Here is a 23,307-nt window from a genome sequence, read left to right as displayed (position 1 = left end):
ACCATCTCCAACTGATTTGTAAAATAAAGGAATAGTATTATTCCATAAAACTTGAAAATGTAATATAGGAAAATTTTCCTTAGACCTTTGACTTGGTGCTTTATGAAACCACCTTGATCTAATATGATTTCAACTTCTCCTTTTCATCTTATAGCTTTTCTTCATTACAAGATGTTATTATCCTTAATGAGGCTTATTTTTTTGTCTGAGATAGTGTGTATAAAATCCTCAGGGTTTATTTTATTATCTTTTATAGTTCTCATATCTGGGATGGATCCCTACATCTTGCATCTCCCTTTTTTCCAATGTAAACCAGTGTAAGAAAAGAATCAAAACAGACTAGTATGACAATAATTGTTAGAAATGATCATTCTGAAGAACTGAATGCTGGAAGTAGTTAAAGGGATATACATGATAATCATTCAGTGTCTGTATTGCAACCCATAATGCCCAAAAGGGAGCGGGGACTGTGGAGAAGTGTCTGCCACAGAGGCAGGAGGGGGTGAGGGCAGTGCACTCATTCAGTGGCACAACACCTGATATTAGATTGCATCTTTGTTGTTTTTTCGGACTGATTTTCTAAGTTAGAGGTTAGGAGAGATATTCTGGTAGAAAGACATGCTCCATGGTTCCATGTTTACCCTGATGTTTCACACTAGTTCGGTGCCACTCTTCCATGCTTTTGTGTTTTCCATCCTCATGCAGTGTCCCCAGGGAACACTTCACTGTTCTACAGCTTAGGCTAAAACCAGAAAGACTGGTTTTCCTGTTGAGCAATTTAACAGGAAAAAGGAGTACACAAAAACCCCAACCCCATGGCTTCTAACAATGATTAGATGAGACAAAGGCTCCTGGACAACTCAGTGTTCCAGCTAAGACCAAATACTGGAGAACTGGGGAAATAAAATTATGTACATTGCCAGTTTCTCATCTGAACTTTACTAATTCTAACCAAGAATACTTAAGAGTCAGATGTATTGTGAAATCATCCCTCAAAAAATAATTGATTCTCATATGATTAATGTAAACATAGAATAAAACCATTATTATAAAGTCTAGCCAAAATTTATCCAGTGACGGGGTCCAAGGGATAGTACAGGGGGTAGGGCACTTGCCTTGTACTCGCTGACCTGGATTTGATCTCTAGTATCACATATGGTTTCCAGTGTCCCACTAAGAATGATCCCCTAGCACAGAATCCAGATTAAGCTCTGAGTACAGTCAGGTGTGGCCCCCAAACAAAATGAAAATATTGAAAATTTAAATTTACCTGGAGAGAGACAAATGGCTGAAACATGCTAGGCTAAGAAATTATGTTTGTTTTATTAGCTATCATCTATTGCTCTGCCCGGACTATGTTTGGTATAGTAAGGAAAAAGAAATACCAAAGCAGAGAACTGGACTTTGTCTCCATTACATAAAGTCAACAATTGCTCCATCTACATGTTCTGTTAACAAAGGAGAGATGCCTCTGGAAGACCAAAGAGCATACTTCAGCTTCTGGGAGCAGCTCTGAGGACATTTGCTTGAATAATGTTTTGACACCTGCAGAGTTATTTTCATTTATCCACACATGTGAGGTTTGCAATTGCGCAATAGATTTGTCATTTGAAATAAGCATCATCGCAGTTGCAGGGGTGAGGATTGTAATGATTAAAACAAAAAGACTCTTCATCACCAATTTTTTCAACATCCAGAGTTTAAATAGAAATGCTTTTGTTAAATTAACATTATCTGTGTTTAGTTCACTTATGGCAGTGAGCCGCATCTATTCAAATGTAAATGTCCGATTTGGGTTGTTAGGCATTCAAATGAATCACTGCTCATGGGCAAGTTCATGTTCACAAGGACACTGACGCCTCTGACACCTCTTTTATCACATGTTCTGAGGAACAATTCTTCTCCAGTGTCGAAACCGGTGTGATGAGATTGGTGCCTTCTTGTCTCGGTCAGACCAATGATGTCGTACTTGATCTTTCGCACTTGTACCATCAGGTCCTCGATGGATGCATCTGATGCTAGCGTGTGTGCATTGAAAGTACAGATGATCATTTTTTGTCTTCCTTCGTTGTGGCAGCCTAGTTCGGCCTTGAGATTTTATCAGCCTCTCCTTTCTCATCGTTCTCAATGCTGCCATATTGGTGACACCTTCAGGGTCAGGGGAATGAGAACCATTGTAATTACTGGTTTTGGCATATCGAATACACAACAGATAGCTTGCGAGGCTCTGCCGTGCGAGCGGAATACTCTTGGTACCTTTCCAGGCTCTCCGAGAGGGATAGAGGCTTTTGGGGCGGCCTCTGATTGTCTTTGTAGGTGTTACCATGGTTCAAACCATATTTGAACCCTATCAAATATGGTACGGCAATTCTATCTTCGTTGTCTACGCACCAACATCCAATTATGATGAAGGAGAAATTGAGAAGTTCTACATGGAGCTGGAGAAATTCTATAAAGAAGACCACACCTTCTACAAGATCATCGTGGGTGATATTAATGCCAAGATAGTACCGAGAAAATCAGCTGAAGAACTTCACATTGGGACCCATGGCCTAGAATAGAACAAATAGGGTGAGAGACTGTCTGAGTTCACCATGTTGACCAAGACCATCCATGTAACTCACAGTTCCAGAAGGCAGAATCTAAACATTGGACATGGGAGTCTCCCAGTGGACGATTCCACAACAAAATAGACCACATCATATTCAATCGACGGTTTTGCCTGACCTATGTCGCTGTTGTCCCAAAATTCCAAACGGGATCGGACCACATTCTCCTTCATGCAAAATTCTACTTCACAGAGTGGGGAGAAAGGGTTGCAAAGTTTAAAAAGAGAACTACCAGAACGATCACCAAGTGGGAGTTCTTTGGCACTATTGCGGCAACATGGAAAGATGCCATTGTTGACAACATTGATGAGGAATATGATCGACTGATTCAGCACCTCCATGATTCTGCGAGGAACACCAAGAGAGAGATAGCCAGAAAAAAAGGCCTGTCTTCGAAAACTCTTGAGCTTATACGCCAACGTGGTTTGGCGCAAGCCTCAGGCAACCTCAAGCGAACATCTGAGCTCGCAAAGCAGTGCAGAGATGCGATCAAGGAAGACCTCAAAGAGAGAAGAGCAGAAGTGCTGGTAGATGTGGCAGAAGCCGGGATAAGTATTTGTAACACCCGCCTGTCCTTTGCCAACTACAAGACCAAGATGACTGCCCTCTGACGTCCTGATGGATCTATCACATCTTCCAGAAGGGCAATGGAGAAGATTATCCATGACTTCTACTCAAATCTCTTCGATAGCCATGTCCACCATACAAATTCCATAGGATAGATATGTCATTCCCAATGTTCTCCCTTCCAAAATCTGACACACCATTTCGTCAGTAAAGAAACGCACAGCACCCGGCTCAGACAAGGTCAGACCTGAACACCTGAAGCACCTGCCGTCAGTACTCATCAATACGCTGGCTTGGCTCTTCACTCGCTACCTGTCTGAATGCAAGGTTTCGTCCCAATGGAAAACCAGCAGGACCATACTACTGTTCAAGAAGGGAGACATCCATGACATTGGCAACTATCGCCCAATCTGCCTATTGTCTGTCATCTACAAGTTGTTCACTCGAGTCATCCTAAATAGGATTGGCAGAACACTAGATGAAGGACAACCATGCGAGCAGGCCGGGTTCCACAAAGGATTCAGCACCATCGACCATATCCACACGATAACCAAGCTCATTGAGGTTTCTCGGGAGTTCAAGATGCCGCTCTGTTTAATGTTCATTGATTTAAAGGCCTTTGATTCTGTTGAGACGGAAGCAGTCATTGAAGCCCTAGCCAATCAGGGCATTCAAGCCCAATACATCAGGATCCCCCATGAGCTGTATTACAGATTCACTACCAGGATCTCACCATTCTACAAAGAAGTGATCATTGATGTCAAGAGAGGGGTGCGGCAGGGTGATACCATTTCACCAAAACTCTTCAGTGCCACCCTCGAGAACATCATGCGATGACTGGGATGGGAAGGAATGGGAGTGAAGATAGATAGTCGACAACTACATGACCTCTGCTTTGCTGATGACATTGTTTTACTAACACCAAACATTCAGCCAAGCAGCACAAATGCTAGCTGACTTCGACCGTGAGTGTGGAAAGGCCGGACTACAGCTGAATCTTATGAAGACAATGTTTATGAGAAACAGCCTAGTTCCTGATGCTCCATTCGCTCTCAACGGAACCACCATCTCCAAATGCAACAGCTATGTGTACCTAGGTCGAGAAGTCAACATGATAAATGACCTGGCACCTGAGTTACACAGTAGGAAGAGAGCGGCTTGAAATGCCTTCAAGAGCGTCGAAGAAATACCTAAGAGAACAAAGAACTTCCGGCTCCGGGCACATCTTTTTGATTCTGCTGTTCTTCCTGCATTAACATACGCCTCAGAGACCTGGGCCCTACGCAACCAGAATGAGAACGCTATTCGGGTCTCCCAAAGATGAATTGAAAGAGCTATGCTCGGAATATCATGTTTCACTCAAGTGAGAGAAAGAATCCGGAGTTCTGGCCTCCATCGACGATCAAGAATCAGGGACGCTGTCTCGTTTGCCAAGGCATTAAAAATCAGATGGACTGGTCACGTAATGAGATTTAGAGATGACCACTGGACTAGAGCCGTTACCGACTGAATTCCATGGGATATCAAAAGACCGTGTGGCTGCCCACCTACCAGATGGTCAGACTTCTTCATCAAGACCACGAATGATCGGTTTGAGGCTCTTTGTGTTCCTAGAACGAACAGAGGCCATTGGGCTACACTAGCACGCAACAGGGAGAAATGGAGACCTTACTGGCGCCCGCTCGAGCAAATCGACGATTAACGGGAAGTCAAGTGATCAAGTGAAGTTCACTTACAACTAAATTACCCACTTAAATATTAGTTCAGTAGGGTTTAACAGATGGTCACTATACCTATGTGACCATCACCAATTACACTATCAAATATTTCTATCGCTTGAGAAAGTTTCCATCTGATCTTCTCTGCAAATGTCCACTGGAAGTTTTTAATTTTTAAAGTTACAGAATATTTATTTTAACATTTTAAAATAAAATGGCATGAAGAAAAATATGTTCACTTGCCAAAAATAGCATTTGGATCTTTAATTCTTAACATTCAATCGGATAACACTTCTCTAAGTACAGTTTTAGCTCAGGTTAGCTACTAATAAGAATCTTGAGCCGCAGAGCTTTCAAACCTCGCTAACGTATGGGGTGTGACACTCACACAAAAACCTGAGTGGGGGCTCTTCAAGCCCATATTCTCCCTTGAAAATGGATATCATTTGTCTTATGTTTCTTTGTCTGCCTAATCCCATTCTGGAGATACCTTTGTTCTCTCCCAAACATGTTCTCTCTTTCTCTCTCTCTCTTTCCCACTCTTTCTCTCTCCCTCTCTCTCCCTCTCTCTTTTTCTCTCTCTCCTTCTCTCTCTCTCCCTCTCCTTCTGTCTCCTCTCTCTCTCCTCTCTCTTTGTTTCTCCTCTCCGAAACATCTTTCTAAATAAGTTTCAAAGGGCTGGAGCGCTAGTACAGCAGGTAGAGTGTTTGCCTGCATGCGGGCGACCCAGATTCGATTCCCAGCATCCCATATGGTCCCTCGAATACCGCCAAGAGTACTTCCTGAGTGCAAAGCTAGGAGTAATCCCTGTGTATCGCCAGGTGTGACCCAAAAGGCAAATAAATAAATAAATAAATAAATAAATAAATAAGTTTCAGTAAAACCTACCTTTTTTCACTGAAACAAAACTTTAAAAAAAAAAATAAAATAAATAAAAACCTAAGTAGGAAAATACTGTTTTGGTCTACTTGAAATATTCTGCATTTACAAACATTCCCTACTAGGATTACGAGAGGTAGTTACAAAAATAGGCAGCAAAAAGACCTCTTAAAAATATGCTTTTAAGGGCGAGAGAAGTAGTACAGCATTTGCCTACAGATAGGGGTTTGTCTTGCACACAGCTGACCCAAGTTTGATCCCCAGTATTCCATCTTGTCCCTTGAGAACTGCCAGGAGTATTTCCTGAGCACAGAATCAGGAGCAAGCCCTAAGCATAAGCTCAAAAACAAACAACCTCCCAAAAAAGCTTTTTACATTACTACATTTATGTATATAAAGTGTTATATTTATGTGGAAATTAAAATATAGAAAAACAATAATTATAGAAGCATCTTGAATCTTGCAAAAAAAATTCCTTATAAAATTCCCTTTAAAATGTTTTTGTTTTATGTCTCATCAATGTTCTCTTCCGGCTTAAGAAATAAAACAAGCTCAAATCTAGAGCAGATGATTGACTAATGGAAATCAAATCTGAGATTTGGAGAGAAAAGTGCTTCCTCAGCCTTCATGAAGCTGAACACTGTGCTCTCAAAGTGCTTTCCTGACTGTTTTCTCTACAGATCAATAATGGATCAGACTAGAACTTTCCTGCTGCCGCTTTCTAAGAGATGCAGAGGACCGAGCAAGGCAGGAACCCCCAGGAGCAGCCTGAGTCCCAACCTCTTAAGAATGTCCATCAGTTAAATTTGTGGAAGCATTCTGCAGTCAGCAGGTACTTTCAATCTCCTTATCTTGAAGCCATTTATGGTGAGAAAACTCTGGTGGGTTCCACAATGACTTCTGAATAGAGTGTAAAAATTGGTGTCTGCTATTAGAAAATAGAATAATGGCAGTTATTTTACTCCAATATGCACATTAATAAGAAAAAGTAGACAAGAACAGAATACTGTGCAACCAAGAAAGAGTTGTCTTAGTCACTTTCTGAAATATTATAAACAATCCATAACAAAAATACATGGTAAACTAGAAAGTAAGAGGAAATTACCTATAATCCTATCTTTCCCAAACTGATCAATTCCTTTTAGAATTTTTCTTAACATCATTGAAATAACACTTTATCCCAGTTTCCCCCTGAGAAAAACATAAAATAATTTTACATTTGACGTATCACAAATAATTGACATACTTTTTTATTCCTGGCAAAATAATGCTACTATCATTTTCCTTGTGTCAAACAATTAAAGTAACCAATTTTTAATTTTTTGAATAGTATGGTGAGCAGGTTTCTGTGCCTTTTTCTATATTGAGGGAAATTTCTCTGTATTTCTAGATGTCCAATTTCTAAACCTGAGTATAAATTTTTCATGTTTCTTGTAATATGTTATCAATTTGCTTTGCCAAAATCCATTTATAGGAGCAATTTGGCAGTATATATCAAGATCATCACAAATATTCCTATTGTTTTATATATTTTTTCCTTAGAAAGCAATCAGTTACAATTTTGCATACAAAATTATCACAGTATTATTCCCATTACCCCAAACTCAGCTATAATCTAATTGCACTCAAATTTAAAAAAAAATTAAAATAAATCATGGTAGCATGAAATATACTTCATGCCACCATTTAAAAATGTATAGTAGTAGGTAAAATACAAAAATACAGTAAATCTTTTTATTTTTATTAGTGAAACACGACGAGGTACAGTTGTAGACTTACAATTTTTTGTGCTTGGGTTTCAATTGTACAATGATCAAATACCCATCCCTCCACCAGTGCCCATTCCCCACCTCCAGTGCTCCCGGAATCCATCCCATCCCCCTCACCCTCTCATCCCATCCTGCCTCTGTGGCAGGGCATTCCCTTTTGTTCTCTCTCTCCTTTTGGGTGTTGTGGTTTGCAAAAGAGGCATTGAGTGACTCCGCAATCATGTTTGGTCTGCAGTCTACTTTCAGCATGCTACTCCCATCCTGGAAGGATCCTCCCAACACCCTTTTTGGTGTTCCCTTCCCTATCTGAGCTCCCTTTTCCCCTAGCATGTGTGGCTGGCCTCTAAGCTATGGAACAAAATTCCTGGTACTAATCTCGGCCACTCATGGGTGTTGGTAAATCATTAAGATGTAATGCAAAAGACAAGATTTAAAATTATATTTATAACAGGATCTTAAGTACAAGCATGCACAGATAAATGTTTATTAAAAAAATATGTTGAAGGGTGCTGGAGTGATAGTACAGCGGGTAGGGCATTTGCCTTGTAAGTGGCCAACCCGGATTCGATTCCCAGCATCCCTATGGTCCCCAGAGCACTGCCAGGAGTAATTCCTGAGTGCAGAGTCAGGAGTAACCCCTGAGCATTGCTGGGTGTGACCCAAAAAGAAAAAAAAATACTTGCAATGTGTATGGTGATTTTATGATAATCTCAGAGGGGCATATTAAGTGATTCTTTCTGTGTATTATGGTTTATACTTTTAAATATCCAGGATATTATTCCTTAAGGTATTTCTACAATTCATCCACCCCTCTCAGAAAGCCTGGCAAGCTACCAAGAGTATCTCGCCTGCACGGCAAAGCCTGGAAATCTACCCGTGACTTATTGGATATGCCAAACACAGTAACAACAAGTCTCAAAATGGAGACATTACCTGGGCCCGCTAGAGCAAATCGATGAACAATGGGAGGACAGTGTTTGTTTGTTTGTTTGTTTGTTTTCTAACTACACTCCATAATTTATGTTTCTACAATATCTAACTTCTTAATAGAACACAGTATCTCTGCATTTATAGAAAATTATATGTATGCGTATAAATGCATATTAAATATCGCATTGAAAACACAAACATTATATACCTAAGACATGTAATAATGCTATTATAAACAAGGTTACCTCAAAACAATATTTTAAAGACACTGCTTGGTTCTCAAATAATTTTTAAAAAAACATTTGCTGCTTTATTTTGTTTTAGGCAGAGAAGTCTAACAATCTGCATTGGTAACCTTTTTTTGTTACAAAATAAAATACCATGTAGGGAGATAGTTCAACGGGCTGGAGCATGTTCTGTGTATGTGGAAGACCAATTTCTTTCTTGGCATCAGTCAGTCCCTCAGACTCACCGGGGCGGCTCTGAAGCACCAAGCCAGGAGTAACTTCTGAGCACTATCAGTTGAGGATAGTGCTAGCCAAACTAGGGGGGGAGACCTGTATTTATAAGAATCTCTCCAACAAAGTACATGATATGCTTTAAGAGCAATGTAGTAACTGAACCCCAAATTTCCAAATCATTTCATTGATCATACAATGACCATCATTAACACAAGAAACTACAACCAAGTTTTTCACATAAACTAAATGTTGTTTCGTGTTTATATTATTGAATTGGTGCCTTAAATTAAATGACAAAGTTCTTCACCATGGAATAGAAACAGAATTCGCACATTTGCTGGGAATGTTTCACCAGCCTCTTGGGGGGCTTTGTTCAAGCACAGGAATGCATTCACAGGACTCATGAATTCAGAAAACAGAACAGGACAGAGCTCCTGTCACATGTAAGGTGAATGATGCTCAGGTCCAAGAACCCTCCAGCCCTGGCTGCTCTCACCTGGAGAGCCTCCAGGATCTCTGATCCTCAACCTCCCTGTTCTTGCCAGTGGTGTTCTTGGCAACCAGGATGGCAATTAGTGATGAGAAGCCTGCCACACTACACGGCCACAGGATTCTTCTGCACTCTCCCTTGTCCCAAGCAGTCTTTTCCCTTTTCTCCTTGCTCCTTGGGCTCCCCTGAACCTCCGCTTCCCTCTCTGAGTGTGCTCTACATGCTTCATCTTGAAAGAGTGTATGTCTGGCTGTGTGTCTGACTTTCAGAATAGCAGTGAGGGTAGACAATTTTCTCCTGATTTGCTCCTGCTGTAATCCCCATAAGGTATTCAATTAATATTTGGATACTTGTAAAACTGACAAATAGAATATGTGAGGGGAAGATTGAATTCAGTAGAGAACTTGCATATCTAAAAGAGAGGCAGGAGTGATGATGGAAACTATGGTAAGTGGGAGAGTGAGAGCAGGAAAAGATGAAGACAGAAACTTCAAACGGTAAGTAACTTGTGTGGACCTATAAAATTAGCACATACATAGGCAGGTTTGAAGCCCTGGCTCTGACATCCGGTACCCTAGATCCCAAGCACTACCAGTGCAGTCGAGATATATATATATATATATATATATATATATATATATATATGTGTGTGTGTGTGTGTGTGTGTGTGTGTGTATGAGCTGGAGGGATAGTACAGTGGGTAGGGCCTTTGCCTTGCATGCAGCCTACCAGGGATCGATTCCTTCATCCCTCTCAGAGAGCCCAGCTGCTACCGAGGGTATCCAGCCTGCATGGCCTGAAAAGCTCCCTGTGGCGTATTCAATATGCCAAAAACAATAACAACAAGTCTCACAATGGAGATGTTACTGATACCCGCTCAAGCAAATTGATGAACAACAGGAGGATAGTGCTACATATACATACACACACATACACACACACACACTCTCTAACACACACACATATACACACACACATATAGCACGTGTCAGATATATTTCAGTATATTTGAGGAGGTTCCTCAATTTGCACCTATAAAGTGGAATAATAGATTCATTGTACTACTGTAAGAATTACCTGAACTATAAATATATAGCACAAATACACAGTGACCTGTGCATCGTAGCTATTCAATAAATGTTTGACTTTTCCCCATATCCTTACTTATGGCTAAATCTTATTATTTATATTTCTTTTAAAAAGTAGATCATAAATTTCTAGAGGAAAATATTTCATAGAAAACACGCATTGGACAGATTTGAGTTCAATTTTTAAGAAGATAGACCATGCTAGAAGAAGAGCAAAAGTAAGGGGCCAAACTCTTATAAGGTTGAAGCACCAAGGGCACAAGGAGATGTGAATACAGGTAAGCCACACTGAATGAGAGGTCCCAAAAGGGCTATTCAAGGGAAAGATTTGTGCAGAATAGTCAAATTTATCATCTGGAACAATAGTATAGTAGATTGAACTCTTGCCTCGCAAGCAGCCAACCCAGGTTTGAGTCCCAGCATCCCATATGGTTCCCCAACCACCACAAGGAATAAGTTCTGAAGTTCTGAATGGAGAATTAAATTTATCTTAATGGTGTGGCATAAAGAAGGTTTGAGCAAAAGAAAATACCACTTGCAGAGATTTCGTTGCCTGTTCTCTTGATGAGACAAATACATATAATATGCAATTTTGACTGAGATCCATTTGGCTAAATGTGTGGATATCTAGAGCCACAAATAGTCATTGAGTTGGGGACCAGAATATATTAATATACTTTTAAAATAGATATTTCTATTCACCTTGAAGCATTCATGCTTGATTTGGGCTGACTGATCGGGGACCTGGATCTTACTACATAATAAAAATAGGCTCCACAAGATCTTTGGAGCAGCAGGTAGGATGGCTGTCTCCTGCCATTGGGATGGCTCTAGGGGTGCCGAAACTTTCAGGGATGTCAAATTTAAGGGCTTGAGGACACTTAGATCCACCAGGTTGACTTACAGTCTCCTGGCAGAATAGAAAATTGATTGCAGTGAATTTAATGAGCACAAATCTTATTAGCACCTCCAAAACTGATGACTCTGGTATCTATAGTGGCAATACAATAAATTGCCATTTCAATTGCCATTGTCTTTGAATTACTAGCTTACCTTCCTCTGTACTGCATTATCTGCCATGTGGAATCTTGTCAATTTTTCTATTTGTGCTTCATTTATTTATTTGCTTATTTTGGACTCTACCTATGTGAATGCATGCGATAAACTGTGTCCAGAGATGAATCTACTTCCCATAGAATGCAGCTTTCCCCTTAGCATTTCATGCTGTTGCCAGTTATCAATGTTACTGTACCTTAACATAAAGAACTTCTTAATTTGGTTAGTCAGTTCACTTGACTGATAGTAGTCAGACACAGATAAATAGAAGTTGGAGGCCAGAAACACAGCAAAGAGAGGTGGGAATTCACTATAATAGCTCGGCAATAATTAGGTACCTGGAGAGAAGCTGTTTGTTCAGCCACGGAGAGACAAAAGTGTTAACAAGAACCAGAGGTTGGGAAGAGAAAGACTGGCTGAGAGTTGGAAGTAGTAAGGGTAAAGGTAAAGGCCCTCCCGTTGTTCATCGATTCGCTTGAGCAGGCACCAGTAACGTCTCCATTGTGAGACTTGTTACTGTTTTTGGCATATTGAATATGCCAAAGGGAGCTTGCCAAGCTCTGCCATGCAGGCGGGATACTCTCGGTAGCTTGCTGGGCTCTCCAAGAGGGATAGAAGAATCGAACCCGGGTCGGCCACATGCAAGGCAAACGCCCTACTCACTGTGTTCTCGCTCCAGCCCGCACTTAAATATTATTCCTTATCAAATATAAATTTTTACTAACAGACCAAATCCTTCTAAAAGACCGTTGGCTAAACTTCAAAAAGGAAGAGAATGAGACAAGTAACAATAGCCACTAGAGAGAAAAGCCTTTTTTCCTTCCTGTGTCCAAAGAGGGACATAAGCAGAAGAAACTCCAAATTTGTCTTGGAGGCTTTATAGCAGGAAAGGGAAGACTCAAACCACTGAACTTGGGAATATTCAGTGTGTATTTTTCCCCCATGTTCAGATTAAATGCCAGCTCTTCCCCCTTTTATGCTGCTTTCACCTGACTCAGAGAAGAGATCTGTATTTTTGAACTCCCCCATAGAATTTTGTCTTCACATTTTTAGGGACTTAATTTATTTAGCAGATATTTACTGAGTACTTGTCATGTGCCAGTCATTCACTAGGCATTGACGCAGAATAATATACAAAGGAGAAAAAAAAAACCTTTACATTTTAATAGGGATGACAAGAATAAAGAACATTACGTCAGATAAATGCTAAGGGGGAAACATGTAGAAAAGAGAAAGCCAAATTTTCAGATAACCAAGGAAGACCTCTCTCAGAAAGTACCATTTTAATAAAGACCGAAGGAAGCAAGGAGGTGAGCAGAGGCAATACCCAGGGGAAATGCATACGAAGAGGGGAGAGCAGATTCAAAGGTCCTGAGGTAAGACTCTGCCACTGTGTTTAAGAGGAACCCAGCTGGTTAGTGTGGCCAGAGACAATAAGGGATACGAATTAGAGATGAAGTCCAAAGATTTTAGGAGGACCTTATCCACAGGTCTTAGAAAACTTTTAGATATTAGAAAGGATTTGTCCTTTATAAGAATAGAAATTATTGAAGGATTTTGAATCAAGAAGGAAGGATGGAGAAATCACCACTGAATTAGCAGCGAAGAGGTCACAGAAAACCTTGACAAGAGCAATTTTAGTGAAAGACACCAGAGAGAGAAGGGTGCCTCTAATGATTTTAGGAGTTTTTTGTTTTCTCAGTTACTCTGAGAAGTACAAAATACCATAATCTACATGGCTTAAAAAAAAATCACTGTCACTGTCCTCCCATTGTTCATAGATCTGTTCGAGCGGGCCTAGCAACATCTCCATTTTGAGATTTGTTGTTACTGTGTTTGGCATATTGAATACATCACGGGGAGCTTGCCAGGCTTTGCCGTGCGGGCGAGATACTCTTGGTAGCTTACCTGGCTCTCCTAGAGGGGCGGAGGAATCGAACCCAGCTCAGCTGGGCTGGCTGTGCGCAAGGCAAACGCCCTACCGCTGTGCTATCACTCCAGCCCATTTAAAAAAATAGAATTTTTTTGTTTGCTTGTTTATAGTTTGGGGGTCCCACTCGGCAGTGCTCAGGGTTCACTCCTGGCTCTGTGCATTGGAATCACTTCTGGAGGGAACTTCAGAGATCATATTCAATGCTGGCAATAGGTTTGTGTTCAAGTGCCCTCCCCACTGTACTATCACTCCACCCCAAGAGACAGAATTTATTTTTCCCTGTTGTAGAGGAAAATCAGTTGAAGACCTGAGAGTCAGGTCAAGGTGCCGAGAGATTTGGTTCTTGATAGGAGATCTCTTCCTGAAGTGTAAACAGCAGCATATTGTCTGTGTGTGTGTGTGTGTGTGTGTGAGAGAGAGAGAGAGAGAGAGAGAGAGAGAGAGAAATTTTTTTTTACAAATCCCCTGATATATAGAAATTTGCCAATATGAGACTAACAAATTGTCAAAGACAAAAAAAAACGAGAATTGATTAACAGAATTAGAATTATTGAGGATGGTGCTGGGGTATGAATGTTGTGAGGGGAGGAGGGAGTGTAAGGGGGTCCTGAGACAATGGTGGAGAAAAGGGGACACTCATGGTGTAGTGTTAGAGTGTTACACAAATGAAACCCTATCATTAAGTTGTTGTAAATGATGGTTCTTCAAAATAAAAAAAAATAAATAAGTTCCTAATCCTATCAGATAAGGACCTATCCTTATGACTCATGTATCTTGAATTCCCCCCACCCCAGGACCTTATTATCTTCAAATACAGTCCCATTCCATTGAAGACTTCCGCATGTGTCTTGGGGAATCTCGAGGGTCACAACTAGACAAGAGAAAAGGGAGAAATCAAAAAAAGCCCTTTGGAAACCAGTATGGACGATTCTCAAAAAATTAGAAATTGAGCTCCCATTTGACCCAGCAATACCACTCCTGGGAATATATCTCAGAGAGGCAAAAGAGTATAGTCGAAGTGACATCTGCACTTGTTTGTTCATTGCAGCACTCTTTACAATAGTTAGAATCTTGAAAAAACCTGAGTGCCCGAGAACAGATGACTGGTTAAAGAAACTTTGGTACATTTACACAATGGAGTACTATGTAGTTGTTAGAAAAGATGAAGTCATGAAATTTACATACAAGTGGTACTACATGGAAAGTATCACGTTAAGCGAAATGAGTCAGAAAGAGAGGGATAGACATAGAAAGATTGCATTCATCTGGGGAACATAAAGTAACAAAATAGGAGACTAACACCCAAGAATAGCCGAGATTAGTACCAGGAGGTTTACTCCATGGGTTAGAGGCCAGCCACACATGCTCAGATAGCGAAAAGGCAGCTCAGATAGCGAAGGGAGCACCAAATAAAGGGTGTTGGGAGGATCCTCCCAGGATGGGAGATGTATGCTGAAAGCAGACTATAGACCAAACATGATTGCCACTCAATGCCTCTTTTGCAAACCACAGCACCCAAAAGAAGTGAGATAACAAAAGGGAATGCCCTGCCACAGAGGCAGGGTGGGGTGCGGGGGGTAGGGGGGTTGGAGGGATACTGGGACCCGTGGTGGTGGAAAATGGGTACTGGTGGAGGGATGGGTATTTGATCATTGTATAATTGAAACCCAAGCACAAAAAATGGGTAAGTCTGCAACTGTACCTCATGGTGTCTCACTAATAAAAATTTTAAAAAATTTTAAAAATCTTTTTAAAAAGCAAAATATAAATAATTTTTGGAAGGATTATTCCCGTGCAGAAAACAAATCCCCAAGCTAAGTGTTAGCTACAAAGACATAAGATCAAAAGCAGGCTGTTGGTTTATGGGAGTGGAGGGGGGGACAAAGAATACGTTTATACAGGCATGGGAATGATCTAGCGAAGAGGGAAGAAGTTTCCTTGAGTCGATCAGGAGGGGCAGCTAAGGACAGCTGAGGGATGAACCTGAGTGGGCACAGATGGCTCATCCACAGTTACTGGAGAAGACGAGAATGTGCAAACACAAACACGGACAGGTTATTAGATGGAGTGGTGGGCTCACTAAAATTACCTTCTGGGCATGCATGTTTGGTGAACTAGAAAGGAAAGGTCATCAGTTGAGCATTAGGAGCGTGCAGGTAGAAGCAATTTGATATGAGAAAAAGGTAGAAGAACAGCCAAGGAATGGATGGAGGAAAAGAAATATATTTATGAGCATGCGTTAAAGACCCATTTCGCATGGAGCACCTTTGGAATGAATAGCATTCTCTATTCTCTATTCAGGTCTCCCAAAGAAGAATAGAAAGAGCTATGCTTGGAATATCACGTTTCGCTCAAATGAGAGAACGAATCCGGAGTTCTGACATCCGTCGACGATCAAGGATCAGGGACGCTGTCTCATTTGCCAAGGTGTCGAAAATCAGATGGGCTGGTCACGTAATGAGATTTAAAGACGACCGTTGGACTAGAGCTGTTACTGATTGGATTCCACGGGATGTCAGGAGACCGCGTGGCTGCCCACCTACCAGATGGTCAGACTTCTTTGTCAAGGTCATGAACGATCGGTTTGAGGCCCTCCATGTTCCCGGAGCGAACAGATGCCATTGGGCTACACTAGCACGCGACAGGGACAAATGGAGATGTTACTGGCGCCCGCTCGAGCAAATCGACAACTAACGGGAAGTTAAGTGATTAAGTGAAGTGACCTTTGGAATGGAAGTCTCTCTCTCTCTCTCTCTCTCACACACACACACACAAATACGTACATATATGTATATGTTGTTCACAATAATTGATTATGTTCAATTTTTCAGCAACAATCTCATCACCATTACACTTTCCCATCACCAGTATTTCAAAGTTTCCCACCACCACTCAAATGTGCCCCACAGGCAGATGCTAGACAATTTATTCCGAATTGCTTGTTGTGGCTAGTACAAGATATCCGTAGGGGTCTATCTCACAGTGATTCAACAACAAAAAAGTATAATAATTCATATGGCTGCAAAGGCAGGTGCATGCTCCTGGGATCATAAAAATTTAAATAATTGGTGTCGAGAGCCATCCCTGCAGTGAGCTGCTGAGTTCCGAGATTCATATGTGAGTCTCCGGATCATGGCCGTTAATGTGTTTAAATAGCAGCCAGAGGCAGATCGTGGGTGTGGCAGCAAGGACCCCGGCAGGGCAAGGAGATGGGGATGACCCAGTCCCGACCCTACGAGGCCTGGCATTTTCAGTCACTGGCCCCGCATACCTGGGTTTTTCAGTGGATTTTGTCTCTTGCATGGGGCGCCCAGGAGAAGTATGTGAAGATTGACCATGAGGGTGGTGGTGATTGGCTTCTGGAGGGTTGAGGCTGCCGGGGTTCATCTGATAGAGTTGGAGAGAGAGAACATCTGCTCCCATATGAGGTGCCCAGTGAAATCAGTGAGCTGCTCGGTCCTGAGATTCATATGTGAGTCTTGATGATTTTTTATTCCTTTAACTAGAGTAGTAGCAGAATATGTAGCACTGTAGCACTGTCCTCCCGTTGTTCATGGATTTTCTCAAGCGGGCACCAGTAACATCTCCATTGTGAGACTTATTGTTACTGTTTTTGGCATATCAAATACGCCACGGGGAGCTTGCCAGGCTCTGCTGTGCGGGTGGGATGCTCTCTGCTGTGCGGGTAGGATACTCTCAGTAGCTTGCAGGCTCTCTGAGAAGGATGGAGGAATTGAACCCGGGTCAGCCGCGTGCAAAGCAAATGCCCTACCCTTTGTGCTATCGCTCTGATTTTAGACCAGAGTTGAACATTGTTGCTTTGCTCTAGGAAGCCCTACAGTAGGAGGGATCTTGGTGTTCAGAGACACTCAGGAAGAATTTTACATATACATTCAGGCAGGCAGGAACTCAATAGACATAGAGTGTGTGCGCTGTTTGTTTTCAAAAATAGTCAAACCAAGAACAGCAAAAGTTAGACTCAAGCTCCATTGCAGCCCACTTATTTTTCTAACTAAAAACAATTGATTAGAAGCTGAATTTACAGAGGGAAAGAAAAAATCTCAGAAAGTTGTTTAGCAGAGTTAAATATATTTTTTTTCTTATACAGACCAGACGTCATTGGGCTACACTATCACGTGACAGGGACGAATGGAGACGTTACTGGCTGGAGCAAATCGATGAGTTACAGGATGCCAACTGATCAAGTGATACAGACCAGCATCTAATTGAAGGGCATTGCCACCCTGTGCAATAACCATGAAAAATAGCTTCCACATATTAGCTCTCAATAAATGACACTCGACTGTTTCAAGTGTAATACCATGTGAGGTCAGTATTACTAGCTCACTTTACAGATGAGAAAACTGGAGCTTGAAGAGGTAAGTTAATATCATTCAAAGCAGAGAGTTGTCAGGTGAAGAGAGGGTATCCACTCAGTATCACACATAACTGTTCGTTGACTAAGGATCTGTCCATTTCCCTTTGCATTGGGTTAAAATGATTCATGGGGGGATATAATGACTCTTTGGGACAATTTGCAAACCAGTAAATACTGTATCTGATTTAAGAACTTCAGTTAACAATAGAGCATGCCACTGAAACCAAAAATAATGCGTGGTATTTGCCTGACATATCTAATTTTGTCGTTCAGTATTGTGAACATTTTGTGTCCTTAGATAAAACCCAGGCAAGCCTGTCTGTGTCCCAGAAATACCCAGCACAATAAATTGAATAGCGACTCAGTCAAGTCTATCATTTTTGTAAATGAGGGCTAAGGAGTAACAAGATACACACATTTCTGTTTTAAAGCCGAGGAAAAGAGGTTTCAGCGATGAAATTACCCTCATCTTTGGGGCCAAACCATTTCACAAATTTTCTTTCACATGAACAAATTTCAATATTTTCATTTATTTCAATCCCAATCCATTTCAACTACCTTTACCGCAGAATGCTTTACCACAGTCCCTCTAGTGGCCTTGAAGAATTAGTTCCTTAAGTCATGCACTGGCAAGGAAGATCATGAAGTCCTGCAGTATTTCACTCTCTGGAGACAACTGCTTCTTCCCCAAACATAGCAGGTGAATTCTGGAAAAGTGTGTGAAATTTTCATTTTGAAACTCCTTTTCCCACCTGAGGAAATGAGGAGGTAAGACCAAGTTATTTGTATTTGGATGAAAATTCTTGAAGAAATTCTTCAAGAAAATCCTTGAAGCTCCTAAATTCCAGGGACTTAAAGATTAAAAGCGCAGAGGCCAGCCCGGTGACATCACAGATTCTTCCTACAGTCACAAAGCTGCTGAACTGTCCCAGCTGCTGGAAACCCCAAATGGATGAAGGTTTCACCCAGCAAGCAACCAAGCTTCCTAGTACTTTCACTTTTTGAGAGAGAGGAGGGACAGTCTCGGTTCCCTTTCCGAAAGTATCAAATCAACCAAAAACAAAATCAGGAAGCCAAACAACATGAGTGCAGGTACTTTATCTCGAAGTTTCTTATGCTTTACTGGCTTACAGTTCTCATAACATTTAAAGAAGCCAATAAATCCCAATGAAGACCCTTGGATGACTTGAGCACGCCAGGATGACCACTGGGTCCCTATTAAGAGTGGCTTGATCTAAATGAATGCTGCTCGACAAAGTTTCCTGCAATGATAAGCAATTCTAGCTGACTATGGGGAGTTGGGCAAAGTGAGAAGGGAAAGTGTAAACCATATTTACAGAAGCTGCTCCTAGTTACAAAGTGTATTACCATCACTGAAAGGATTCACTGCCATAGCTTCTGATCTGATTCAGCATTCTGGTTACCTAGATACGAATGTAAACAAAGGTGCCTCTCAGCCTGCAGAAGAACAGCTGGATAAACCTGATGGCCCCCTTCCTGGCTCAGTCAGTGACCAAGAGGAAAAAGCAAGTACTTTTAGATATTCATACTAGAAATAGAACATTTTTCTCAGTTCTAAGGAGAGTTAGAAGTGGGTTTTCTTTTCACTCTACTCCAATTTCCTGTTCCTTCTGCTTTGCACAGTGACGGATGCAACAAAAACAAAACAAAACAAAAAAACTGAAAAGATAAAAGGTCTCAATTTGTGATGCAGTCACTGAACTAAAATGTTGGTGGCTAAAATTGAATGATTTTACCATTTTTTAAATGAAGGTTCAAAAAGAAAAAACTCAAGTATAGATTATCTCTATTGTGAAAAATAAAACTGCTAAATGGAATTTTTCTTAAATTAATATTTGTCCAACCTTCCCCATTAATTAAAGAAAACACACAAAGAAGTGTTTTTAATAATCTTTGCTTTGTAATTCCCATAACAACTGACTGCAGATAAAAAGAGCACTGGAAGACTAGCACAATATCAAGCACCAATTTTTTTAAAAAATTATCATTTATTGGCTGTAGCACATTCTTGCTCTGTAACGTTGATCACTTACTTAATCTCTGTTTTCTTTTCTGTGAAATGAGCTAAAATTTAAAAATGTGGAACTGAGACCAGAGATAGAGTACAGCAGGTTATGCGCATGTCTTGCATGCGGCCGACCCAGGTTCAATCCCCAGCATCCCAGCATCCCATGTGACCCTGAGCTCAGAACCAGAAGTAACCACTGAGCACTTCCAGGGATAGCCCCTCCTCCAAAAAAAATACAAAAATGGATCAAAACCTGTGGGGTTTAGATGAATCACGATAAAAGTGTTATCAGGCAGGAAGGATTTGGTCACTAATTATAATATGATTGTTGCCATTATCTATGCAATCTGGAGCAAGCCCATTAGTTCTCTGAGTCTCAGATTCCATTCACATAAAAATAATCTTTTTACATCCTTTCTGTAATAAAGAAATTTCAGTTCCTAAAGGTAACTCTTATCCATAAGGTAACAATCTCCACTTTACAGGGCTATTGGAAGGATGAAGTCACATCCTACACATGAAAGTATTTTATAGTTCGCTTTAAGCTATAAAGGACTATATCACTTTCAAGTATTATAATGAAACAGGTGAAATAGGACACATATATAAAATCTCATAAAAACTACCAAGTAAAAACTACCAAGTTGTTTGAAATGAATTTAATATAATTACACTGAGATTTGAGGAACAGGGTTAAAACAGAGCTGAATTTTATATTCAATTAGCAAAGATATAAAAATTTAAATACTGTCTTAAACGCATCTTTAAAATTGAACATAGAAAGGAGGAAATAAATGGTACCACAATGTTAGCAGCTTTTTCTAGATGAGGATTTTTTTCTCTTTTACTTTTCAATAATGCATGTATTTTTATATAGAATTTCCCTCAATTTTTAGTGAGGTACAGTAATTTTCAATACTGTTCATGATAGTTTAATGCATACCTTGCTTCAGTTCCACTGCTGAGTGTTCACCTCCTTGTACCAATGCCCTGGGGCTCCTTCCTCCTCCCTCCCCAGCCAGGGAAGCTCAGCTCCTTGCCTGGCAACTGTGTCTTTGGTTTCTTTGGTCATTTGCTGCTCTTCCCTTTCTCTTTGTCTTTGTGCTTTGAAGAGGATGTTATTTATGGTATGCCAAATAAGACAAGAATAAAGAAATGAAAATTAAATAGGTACATGATTGTTTCTCTACAGAAGGAAAAAAGCAATCCATAGTATCCTTACCTAATCCTTGGAATAAAATGTCTCGTACTCTGTCACTCCACAAACACCTACAAAGGACTACTAAGTGCCAAACATATAAAGCCTAGAATTTGTCTCCCCAACAGACAGGAGTAGCAGTGGAGGAGTGAGGAGGAAGAAAAGACCCACCATTAAGTAAATTAGTTAGGCATCCAGGGTCCACTACTATTTATTCCAGGAGGAAACAAGAGTGAAAACAGGAATTAAGCAATCAAATTCTCTAGGGAACCCATGTTTCATAGCACGGGGGTTCCAACTAGGCCAGCGTATCCCTTGCCTGGCTAAAGAACATTAGACCCACGGCAGAGCCCATCCTGGTAGGGAGAGGGGCTCACCAGCATGACGGCCCACTGCCCCTGCCCCACCCTGGCAGCCTCTGGCCTGCTTTAGTTGTCCACTGGCCGGCCAGGAGAACCTAACCCTTGTCAGATGTTCCTTATCAGTGTCCTTGATAATGAACTTTTTTAAAAGAGCTCTATTAAAGGAGACAAGTTTCCAGTTAAGTTTCTCAGGTGCTACATCAGAAAGTAAGCAGTAGAAGTCCCTGGGCCAGAGAGGTGATTCAATGAGCTCAGCACAGGCTCTGCACACTGGAGCCCTGGATTCAGTCCCTGAGCAACACCAGAAGTGATCCCCAAGCACAGGCAGGGAGTTCTAGCATCGTCAGGTATGAACCACCTCCAGGCAACAACAACAAAAAAAAAAAGAAAGAAAGAAAGAAAAAAGAAAGCTCCTTGGGCATTTGCAGAAAAAATATTTCTGTCTTTCTGTGAGTCTTATCATATTCAGTTCACCATTGCAGTGTACAGTAGTGTAAAACAAGAAATAATGTCCATGCCCTATGCAATCAACTTAATCAATAGCTGAATAAATAGCAGTACTCCTACATTTTAAAAAAAAAGAAGTAATATCCTAGAAATACATATTTTGTTTAATTTTAAACTTAGGTGGCATACTATTCATAAGAAGACATTTTAGTGACAACCTTAAAGTAATACTAAATCTGTGTCCTGTTTTTAAACTTAAAAATAAAAGAACATTAAGAGTTTAAAGCAGTTCCAGCATATGCAAAGATAGTGAGTACATTTGGTATCCTCTTTCCTTCTAGAAACGCAACAAAATTATCAACTTCATGCAAACAGAACTTTGTAGTAGTATCATTTTCTTCAATTAAGTGCTTAAGTGACCGGCTTTATTTCTAGTAAATTATGTACAAAACTTTTCCTTCACTTTTTTTCTCATTGAATTTAATAATCTGGCTGGCAGGATTCTCATAAAACAAAATTACTTAGTCAGATTACTTTTAAGCTTTTAGCTTTATTTCTTTTTCTTTTCTTTCTTGTTTTTGGGAGGTGGGAGGGGCTTCGGTGTTACACCGGCAGTGCTCCAGAGTTACTCCTAGCCCTGCACTCAGGAATTACTCCTGGTGTACTTGAGGACCCTATGGAATGCCAGGAATCAAACCCAGATCAGCCACATGCAAGACAGCCACCCTATCTGCTGAATTGAACTCATCTGGCCCCCAGAGCTTCAGTTCTTAAAATGAATTGATTTCCCCTCAGAATTGAGTATGTTGGGAATAAACCGCTTCAGGAATTTATCTTTAGTAAGTCAGTCAATAATCATTGAATATTCCATTTTAAAATTCTGTTAGGATAATCTCTAACTTTGACATTCCCGAAGTTTTTACTGAATTAGTAACAAATCAATAAAATGCCACCTTTTAGTAGCTTTCCAGAACTTGATTTTGGGTTCAGCCTCTGACAGTAAAAATGAGTCATGAGTGATATTCACTGGACTGATCTATAATATAAACTTAGTTTCAAATTGATCATTTTAGAGGAAAGAGATATACAGCAGTTTAGATGTGTGTCTAGCAAGTGCTCAACCCGGGTTCGAATCCCAACACTAAGTGATTTCTTAGGCATCACCAGCTGCAGCCCTGGACATCCTTGAGCACATTAGGGTGTGGCTCTGGAGGTCTCCCAGCATCCCAGGATGTGAAATCAGTGTCACATCCTCAGGCCTTTGAGCTGAACCCAAAGCCTAGTTAGCCAAGAATCACTCAGGGACCCCTCGACGTCCTGAGCAGCACTTGGGAGGCACAAGAAATTTAAAAAAAAATTACATTACATTGAAACATAAGGCTAAGATACTAGG

General features: G+C 40.7%; 1 protein-coding gene across 1 annotated transcript in view; it reads left to right on the top strand.

Moving 5' to 3' along the window:
• Positions 1-17,855: 17,855 nt before the first annotated feature.
• Positions 17,856-23,307, top strand: part of FAM81B (family with sequence similarity 81 member B) — a 68,577-nt gene continuing 63,125 nt past the window's right edge. Inside the window, exons 1-2 of the mRNA XM_056112410.1 lie at positions 17,856-17,879; positions 19,291-19,404. Of these exons, the coding sequence (XP_055968385.1) occupies positions 17,856-17,879; positions 19,291-19,404 (138 nt within the window). The remainder of the gene's footprint in view (positions 17,880-19,290; positions 19,405-23,307) is intronic.

Source organism: Sorex fumeus, unplaced genomic scaffold (genome assembly GCF_029834395.1).
Source record: "Sorex fumeus unplaced genomic scaffold, SorFum_2.1 ptg000018l, whole genome shotgun sequence".
NCBI classification, from domain to species: domain Eukaryota; kingdom Metazoa; phylum Chordata; class Mammalia; order Eulipotyphla; family Soricidae; genus Sorex; species Sorex fumeus.
This window is presented reverse-complemented; position numbering and strand designations above follow the sequence as displayed.